The 10,335-nt window shown below is 31.7% G+C and overlaps 1 protein-coding gene across 1 annotated transcript; it reads right to left on the bottom strand.

Moving 5' to 3' along the window:
* Positions 1 to 6,302: 6,302 nt before the first annotated feature.
* On the bottom strand, positions 6,303 to 10,092 carry LOC145160469 (Pentatricopeptide repeat (PPR) superfamily protein). The gene has a single exon (XM_079079666.1). The coding sequence runs from the start codon at positions 9,871 to 9,873 to the stop codon at positions 6,334 to 6,336; it is 3,540 nt and encodes a 1,179-aa protein (XP_078935792.1). The 5' UTR covers positions 9,874 to 10,092; the 3' UTR covers positions 6,303 to 6,333.
* Positions 10,093 to 10,335: the final 243 nt, after the last annotated feature.

Here is a 10,335-nt window from a genome sequence, read left to right on the forward strand (position 1 = left end):
GGTGTCCCACAACTCCTTGGCGCACAAGGCTTCACTATGGATATCAAATAATGCATCAGACATACCGTTCAGAATGTGACCTTTGCAGATGTAGTCATCATTCTCCCACTTCTGTCTCTTTCTTTTCTCTTCATCCGTCTCAACAACACCTTCTGCAGGCTCTGCTGGTCTTGGAGTAGTCAGCACGTATGCTGCTTTCAGAGTAGTCAGCATGAAGTGCATCTTCTTCTTCCAACGCCTGAAGTCGACACCTTCGAACTTCTCCAGTTTGGCAAACTTGGTAGTCATCTCGCGGATTGAGTCACCCATATCCAGGAACAGAAGATATCAATTCGATTCTTGGGAAGAATAGGGTTTGTGGTGGAGATCTGGATACCGACTTGGATCGTGATATCACTTTCCGAACTGATATTTCTACCCTATGCCTGGGTTACAAGAAATTCAGCCTAGGATAATCCAAGTGGACACTTACGATTCTAGTCACAGAAATCGTAAGCCAAAATGCTAGAGGATTCTGTGAAAGTATGATGAAAAACAAGAGCTTAAGATCGTAACCCTCTTCTGAAAAGAAGAGCCGTTTATATAATAAACGATATTAGGGTTTTATTAGGCTGGGCCGTCATTAGTTGCTTTGGAAGCAAGTAATGTTAATCTGGATTTAATGAGGATTTATGGTTACCAAAATTAACGAGTTTTGTTGCCCCTTGGACCCCGCTAGGGGCGCTGCCCCTAGACCCCGCCAAAGGGGCGCTGCCCCTTTGGAAACCCCGGACCCGGGGGCGCTGCCCCCGGACCGCCGACTAGTCGTCGAACCGGCTTCTATTTCGATCTTATACATGCGTGCACTCCGCACAACCCCGTACATATAATAGAGTACAAATTATGAAGCCCCTTAGCTCACATGTTAATTCCAGTTATTTAAAATGACATGGTGACACTAAAATCACCAACAATATATATATATATATATATATATATATATATATATATATATATATATATATGATGTCATTTTGTATCTTGATACATAAAATAGGGTATTATATATATATATATATATATATATATATATATATATATATATATATATATATATATATATATATATATAATGTCATTTTGTATCTTGATACATAAAATAGGGTATTAAACCCAATTTAATGGGATGGTCGATCTCATTTTACAACATGGATACGTGTTGCCTTTTAGCTGGGTATGGATATCATTAGATACATGATGGGTACTCTCCATGTTTGAGTTGTTCTTTGGCATTTATATCTACCAATAAAAATTCTTCTATTTGATTATTTAATATGAAAACCTCATATAAATGGTAAATTTGAGACGATCCTTTTTTTCATTTCTTTTTTCAGTGAGGGAAATTAGAAGAAAGAGTGTGCAATTTATCACATCTTCTTTTTCATATATAAATTATGATAGAGTTTTGTGAAAACACTAATGGCGATCATAGATTTCTTTCATCTTCGAAAATAAAAAAAAGAAAGAAAAAAAAGTAGGAACCGTGTTTTTTGTTTTTTGTTTTTCAAAAAGAGTGTTAAAATATTGACAAGCATCAGTTAATCAAATGTTTAGCAACTTTAAGATCTTAGAAATCTCTAAATGGACATCGGAGATTAAGGGTGTTGAAAACTCAGTTTTCGGTTTTGTTAGAAGTTGTGTTCGAAGTTGGACATCGGAGATTAAACTGATAAGAGTAAATATGTTCGGTTTTGTTTTCGGGGTTAGATTTTTTTAAATAATGATTCCTGGTTTAAAAGTAGCTTTTGCATTATTCGATGTGAACCAGATTTTTTACTTTCTTTCTATAAACTTCTTGTGCCATTTCTTATTAATGCAATTTATTCCTAAATATAGAAAGAATAGACGCCTCTAATTTTCGTGGTCAAAAATTAGTTTTCTCATTTTTATTGTTTTGGTCCCTAGACTAATCCTTTATTTACAAATTAGACCTTAAAATTATAGTTTTAAGCCATTTTATTTTTACCTATATATAACTCCACCTTTGCTTACAAATTATATTCAATTGTTCGAAGTTGAAAGTCAAACCTCCTTTTTTTGGAAAGGGAACCTTCTTAACGAGGGTTTCCGAGTCAGCTTTTGTATACTCACTAATCCCCCGCTGCGAACATGAGGTTATGCTTCATGTCCTGGAGTCACTGCAGGTGAACCTCCATAGCCACAGGGGCTGAGTAGTACACGACTTGAACATAGATCAATAGGTTATCCACCATATTTTCCACATGTCTTACCAAATCACTACAACCAAGTGGTTGAAAGTCAAACCTCCTTATTGAACTGGAAAATAAAAACTATGATATATATCACTCGTATCCAACAAAACCTTTCGAGTCACCAAACCAAACATGTAGAAGTCCACCAAACTTTTCTTTTTGGGATTGATTATTCTATTTAAAAAAATTGATTCATGCATCCACATAAAATACAAGACCATCCCAACTATTATACAAATTAATAAATCATATATTTTATATGGATAAATCAAATCTTAAATGAAAAATCATCTCTCTTTCTTTATATCTACCAAAAGGTCCAAAACTCTCTTCGCCCAAGTCCAAACCACATATAAAGTTACAAACCTTATATACACATGCTTTGGCTAATGCTAAACAATGCTCATTGAACTTCTCTTTTACTAAGTTGGTTTTCTTCATCTTTTGTCCTATTTTTTAAATTTTTTGCAGTTGCATTTTTTATTAAAATTATTTCGTTAAGCGTGGGTAAAGTGTCATAATCCAAACCAACTTTGGTCATTTTGTTTAGGCTTATATAAAAATGGTGCGATTATATAATTCTTATGTTGTTTAATTTATGTAATTAAATGGTTTTAAATTAAGGCATTCGTTTATCTATGTTGTCCTATTTAAATTTGGTTTCTTAGATTATTGTATCGGGTGGACCTATAATTCCCACTATATAATTTTACCAGATGCATTTATTTATTCTTTTTAAAAAGGTTAAAAGGGCATGCTTTAAGGTAAAGTTTATCTTGGGCACAAATTGTAAAATCTAACATGATGCTTTGCCATGATTTGTATTTTGTACGGTAGAAATTGCTAGTATTGTACTGCTAGTATTGTACAATGTATGGTAAAAATGAAGTTTTTGATTAAAATATAGTTATTAGAAAAGATATTTATCAATCTAGTATAGTTTTAAAAATATTTATCAAATTAGTATTTGTCTATTTTTCTTGTATTTTTAAAAATTTCTTACTGTTTTTATTTTATTTTAAATATCAGATTTTTTTTATTTCAGTTTTTTATTGTTTTCTTTTTATTTTCTATTTTTAAATATCAGTCTTTGTAATTTCAGTTTTTATTCTTTTTTTAATATATGTTTAACATAATATAAAAAAGAAAAAAAATACATAACTTCAAGCATTATCAACAATTAAAAATAAGATGCTTCAATGAATTACACTATTATAATTGATTATTGACATCTAACACAAAAAAATACAATGAAAAATAGAATTTTCTCATTCAGCTAAAAATCTTTCTAATAATTATACAATGTTTCATTTTCAGTTGACATAATTACATAAAGCATCTATGTTAAACATATATTAAAAACAATAAAAATGACCTTTTAATAAATTATGTTAGTCACCGTGATTTATGATTTTTACTACGATTAAATTTTAAAGTGAATTTGACCTTATGACGATAAAGTGAATTAGAGATGACGATAATTGATTATAACAAATAAAATTAAATCGTTTAATTTTATCGTTTCAGTAATGAAACATTATATCACTATTATAAAGATTTTTAGCAGACCGAGAAAACTCTACTTTTCATTGGATTTTTTTTATGACGGATGACAATACTCAATTATAATTACGGTTGTAAACGAACTGAACGTTTGGCGGACTATTCGTGAACCGTTCGGCGGGAAGTTCGTTTATATTTAATTATTTAATAAATGAATGAACATGAATACAAATTCATATTCGTTTAGTTAAACGAACGAACATAAACAATGGTCACGTTCGTTCAGTTATGTTCGTGAACGTTCGTTTATGTTTGTTCATATAAGTTTTTTTATGTTCATATATGTTTAATATTGTTTGATTACATTACTATATATATGTTCACATATGTTCAATTATATTTGTTTATCTTTGTTCATTTATGTTCATTCGTTTATGTCCGTTTAGCATGTTCACAAACATAAACAAACGAACATGAACGATGTAATTTGTTAAACGAACGAACATCCCGTTCGTGTTCGTTTATAGGCCTAATTATAATAGTGTAATTCATTAAAGCATCTTATTTTTAATTGATTATAATGCATGAAATTATGTGTTTTTTTGTTTTTTATACAATGTTAAAATATATAAAGAAAAGAGAAAAACCGAAATAAAGAAAACAAAAAACTAATATTTAAAAATTTAAAAAAAAAGACAGTAAAAACCTGAAATAAAAAATACAAAAAATAAATAAAAAAATAAACTGATATTTAAAATAAAATAAAAACATTATGAAAAACTGAAAAATACAAGAAAAATAAGAAAAACATTAGTTCCGTAAATATTTTTGAAGTTATACTAGATTGATAAATTTTTTTAAACTATATTAGATTGGTAAAAAAATTTCAATAACCCTATTTTAGTCAAAAACTAGGTAAAAATGACATTTTTCAAACGTACAAAATGATTAAATAGTAATTTATTTTTAAAATGTTTTAATTTGGTCATTCAGTAACGATCTATAAAATGGTAAAGATGAACATATGTGCAAGATGAGAAGAGAGTTGTAACATTAGGACAGAATAAAATTTAATGACTCAATTGCTTTTAAAAATGGAGTGACCAAACCAAACATTCAAAAATTTATTTAATAAATGTCACATTTTCCGAAATTATAAAAACCAACTCTATTCATGAGTTAAGCATTTCAAATGATTAGTATTTTCTGAATATATGATATAAAACTTTTTAAGTTAAACCATATATTTAGATATGACAAATAGTATGATGGGGTTTATTGGTTTACAATATAAATTTTACGTCCAATAATTTTGCGTAGAACTCATTTAATTATATCTCAATCCAGTTATTTGTGGTCAATGGAACCATATCGATTCAATTGAATATTAGATTCAGTTAGTTATATCCATTGAATATTCACTATTTGCTATCTAATATATTGGATTGGATCCACCCAAATTCTATTCAAGTTGTATTTGACAAACCAATTTAGCTAACATATCAATAAGCTATTTTAAGCTAAATTATCAATAAGCTACTTTATAAACTACAATAAATTACTTTTATAGTTTTCTAAGCGTTAAATTACAATATACTAACTTATTTTTGCCAAGAAAAAACCCCAGTGTAATTATTTTTATTTTTATTTTCTAAAATTTTCTTTACAAACATTTAAATGATATAAATGTATATATTAATAAATATAATATTTTATGGCCATTGGTATATTGAATGGTAATTAGATGATAATTAGATTTTAATTAAGTAATAATTGATTTGATTAGTCTTATTTTTACGGGATCGACCATCTAAAGACATATCAATCCAATTTGGATATCGGCTAGATAAACTAATAAATATTTAGAATTAGTGTCATAAGATGATCAAACTTCTCATCTACAAATGTAGATGAGTTGTTATAAATTCTCACGTAAATTCTTTATCAACACAAGATCTTAAACTAAATTTCAAAAAGTATTTAGGATTCAAAAAAAGATATATATGCTGTTAAAAGATAAAGTCTCATTAGAATGTTTCATTAATGAGAACTTTTAAGACTGAATTCATAACATATTACTCATATATGGTACTACTCATAAGTGAACACATAGCCCATTATCATTAATGGTTATTTCGTGGGAAGAGAAGGAAAATCATGGTACCTTTGTACTATAATCAAAGACCTTATTACAAAAGTACTATCGTCTTTTTAACTCTCTTCATATCATAACACTCGTTAAGTAAATGCACGTCATGTGGATGTAATATCACTTGCTCAATGAAATTTACTCCACCTCCATAACCTTCAATGACATTTATTTTTAAGTAAATATTAAGAAAGGTACATTAAAATTTTAAAATATAATAAAATTGAATATTCTATAAGTGGGTATTTTATTAAGATGCATATAGCTATAATAAGATTCGTTTTTTAAACACCAATCAGTCGTAGGTGTTGTTTCTTTTTTTTTTTACTTCAAAGGTTTAAGTGATTATATATCTAGTCGTTTCTTTTTGACTTAACTTTACACACAACACAACACAATTGAAAATGAATATCTTAATTCTAACAAAAATTATTTGGATTTTGGATGAAACCCACTATCAAAAAGCAATCTTGACAGAAAATTACGATTGTCATCTTGTTTATCTTTGCCACTAAAGCTGCTCAAAGTGCTTATGAGAGACCAATGAGATTCAAAATCAGGCTTGTACCCAAATCGTTGCATCTTTTGTAAAACCTCCGAGGCTTTGCTGAAATTTCTTTCAAAATGATACCTACTAACCAATAACCCAAACATCACCTTACTTGGAACCTCTCCTACACAAATCACATCATCAATCACCTTTTGTGCTTCTAATGTTCTTCCAAGTTTACAAAGCTTTTCAGTCACAACTTCATGTGTTTCAATGCTTGGGATTAGTTTCATGTTCAACATTTCTGTGTGCATGTCAAGAGCTTCTTCTATCATATGGGAAACACATAGATCTTGAATTAAACAGTCATATGTTCTTGAGTCCGGGATGTTTCCTTTCTTCAACATAGTGTCAAGAAGATCAAGGGCTTTGTCCTTTCTTCCATGGCGACACATGTTCTTGATTAGATTATCATAGTTTATGTTGTTTGGAACAAGATCTTTAACAATCAACTTGTCCAGAAAGTTTACAGCTTCTTGGAGGTTATTCATCTTCAAGAGACACTCCACCACTTCATTTTGAACATATGAACAATGAACATAGCCTCTAGCTTCCATTTCTTGACACAGTTTCAAGATATTCTTCAACTTTCCATTGATAGAAAGCAAACTGATTACTCCTCGTAGACATCGATTACTCGGTTTTAGCTCTTTACTCATCATTTCTGACAGATAATAAAGAGCACGTGACATGTTCTTACACTTGGAGAATCCATAAACAAGAAAGTTGTAAGTGACACCATCGAAATCCAGTCCCTTTTCTTGAATTTCATCTAAAAGTATATTAACACACTCACTGTTTCCAGAGGCAAAAAGATGGAAAATCAGGATATTATACACAGTTATATGTGAAGAACTTTGTTTAACCATAACATCTTTTATCCATAACTGGAATCGGAATCGGAATTGACCCTCATTGCACATTAGAGACACTAACTTGCTGTAACTTGAGATGTAGATGGTTATGTTCTTTTTTAGGATCCAACAAACAACCTCCTTGACTTTCCTCAAGTCTTTAGCTACACAATACCCATAAAGCAAAACATTATAAAAGTCAACATCAAGATCTAGGGTGGTATTCTTGGTCAACATTGTATTGCACATAACAAAAGCAAAAGCTTCTGAAAAACGCTTCTCTTTGCAAAGCCCTTGAAGAAGATGAGTATAAGCTACCTGATTGATATCATATCCCCTCGATAGAAGCTCCTCAAACAAAGTATAAGCAACTTTAGTGAACCCAATTCCACAAAGTTTTTCAAGAAAAGTGTAAAAGAGTTCTTGTACTTCATGTGGGTAATCGAGCATTGCATGCTCGAAAAGAGATATAGCTTCCACCAGCATATTGTTCTTGCAAAGTGAACAAATGAGGGTTTTATAATCATTCAAGAAAGGTAACCAGTTCTTGGATTGGACTAGTTTCAAGATATCATGAAGGTCATTTGAGTTCCCTTTCTTGCATAAGCCTTTTACTAGAGCAGAATATGTCTTGTTCTCAATTTGCAGGTTTCTCTTGAGCATTTCATCGAACAGATTCCTTGCGTTATGTACGAACCCCCTTTTAATACACGCTTGAACAAGCAAATTGAGTGTTTCTCCATCAAGCTCGCGTAAATTCAGTATATTTTTCAAGAAAGTGGTAATTGTTTTAAAACTTGAAGTAGAAGCATGTGACTTCTTCAATAGTGTCAAGAAAGCAGCAGATGAAAGTTCTTGACCCCAGTGAATCAATTCATCTATGGTATTAAGATGATTATAATCAGGAATCATTGAATCATCAAGAACCCTTATCATAATGTGGTCAAAGTTGACCACATCACCTTCTAAATAGAGTCCATTTCCCATGTTATTATAAAACTCGGTTTTTGAAAACGCCACATCATTGTCCCTCCTCACTCTTACATCCATTGGGTTAATACCCAACAACATAAATGCTTTTGATATAGGATCTTGTAAAGGCGAGAGTTCAATCAAGCCATTATGCACCATCTTTTCAATCATCATCTTCACCTCATCAAATTTTCTAGCTTTACAATATCCACCTAAGAGAACTTTAAAAGTTGACATATCAGGTGTTATACCCTCATCATCCATTTCAAGAACAATGTCCTTTGCATGATTCCACATACCTTTCTTGAAAACCCCACTAATGATTGCATTATAGGAATATATATGGGGTTTTAGGCCTCTAGACAAAACATTCGAGAGATAAATGAAGGCATCTTTCAAGTTTGATTCTTGGCAACTCCAACCAATCAAGATCCCAAAGGTTATAGCATCAGGGATGAAGCCCAAGTGCTCTAATTCTTTGAGATATATAAAGGCTTCTTGAACTCCATAATTTTGACACATTGAATGTAAGATCTTGTTGCCTACCATGACATCAGGAACACAATCCATCTCAGTGAAAAGACTAAACAAATCATAGTAATCCTTTTTCTTACAGTATCCACTTGCAATTGCATCAAGAACTACAGAGGTTGGTTTGATTCCATAAACAAAGGCATTCTTGATTAAATTTCTTGATTCTTGAACTTTTCCATCTCTACATAGTGCTTGAATGACATTTTCATAGGTATCTTTTTCTGATATACCTATCTCAAGTAAATCACTATACACTCGAAACAGCAATTGGGTTTGACTTCTATTGACCAGATAATTAAGGAGAGTATGGTAGCATGACAACGATGGTGACAGATTTAGTCTCCTCATTCTATCATAAATATGAGTACTCTTTTCTAATTCATCCATGTTGACATGCCATTCGATTAAAGCACTGAACGTTTCATGATTATCCAATAAAATTCCTTCTTTATCCATGACCAAAAGCAAGGACTCGGCATCCTTGAACAACCCGACCCGCACCAACAACCCCACCATGATCTTGAAAGACTGACCGAGATGCTTAAACCTCCTACTTTGGTTGCTACTAGAACTAGCCCACTTAAAAACCCCAAATAAAGATTCAACCTTTTTGACATCAATTCCCAATTTCCCGATATTAGATTCAAAACCCAACAACAGTTCAAGAACATCTTGAGGTTCTAATCCAGACTTTCTCCAAAATTTACGGGTTAATCTAGGGTTCAGATAGGACACACTGAGAAGAAGTTCGCCGAGAGACGAAGCATTAGCAGTTGAGGGCTGAGTTTTTCTAATCAAAAGATCAGAACATTTATCTAGGACCGATTTTGTAAAACCAGAAAGGTAAGCCGCACATGCATCTATTTGGGATTTGTTTGATTTATGTGGGTTTGACAGTGGTTCTGGGTTGAAGGGTGTGGAAAAACAGTGATGTTTGAAAGAGAAAAGAGCGAAGTGATGACTGACCTTTATGAAGCGGGTGTTTTGTTGGATGCTGACGAGCATTCGATTGCAAAGAATTGTCGAAGTTGCAGGGATGGTTTTTGTTCTTGTTCTCATCTATTGCGGCATTTTTGCGAGTCGCTCATCAGATCTCAGACACGAGGAGAGCTGGGGCCCAATCCATGATTAACCAAGAAAGTTCGATATGGTTGCTTCAAAGTACAAACTTCAAAGTTCAAACCTGGATTTTCTTGGCACTGTGGTTTGTGAAAAGGCCCATCCAATAACGCCAAGAACAAATGTTATGAGCTTATTTTCAAGACTAAACTGCACAAACGGTATGTCGTGTATTTTGAAAACTGAAAGTTCCAAAGTTTTTATTTAGTTGTAAGTTTGATACAATTTGTTTTGAATTTTCTAAAATGTCAATTTTGCCATTTGTATTTTCTTCTTTTATTTTTATAGTATAGAAATTCAAAAAAATAAAAAAGAAAAAAGAAAATACTCTCTCTCTCTCTCTCTCTCTCTCTCTCTCTCTCTCTCTCTCTCTCTCTCTCTCTCTCTCTCTCTCTCTCTCTC

This window comes from Lactuca virosa, chromosome 2 (assembly GCF_052849685.1).
Source record: "Lactuca virosa cultivar CGN04683 chromosome 2, Lactuca_virosa_CGN04683_v6, whole genome shotgun sequence".
Taxonomy (NCBI): Eukaryota; Viridiplantae; Streptophyta; class Magnoliopsida; order Asterales; family Asteraceae; genus Lactuca; species Lactuca virosa.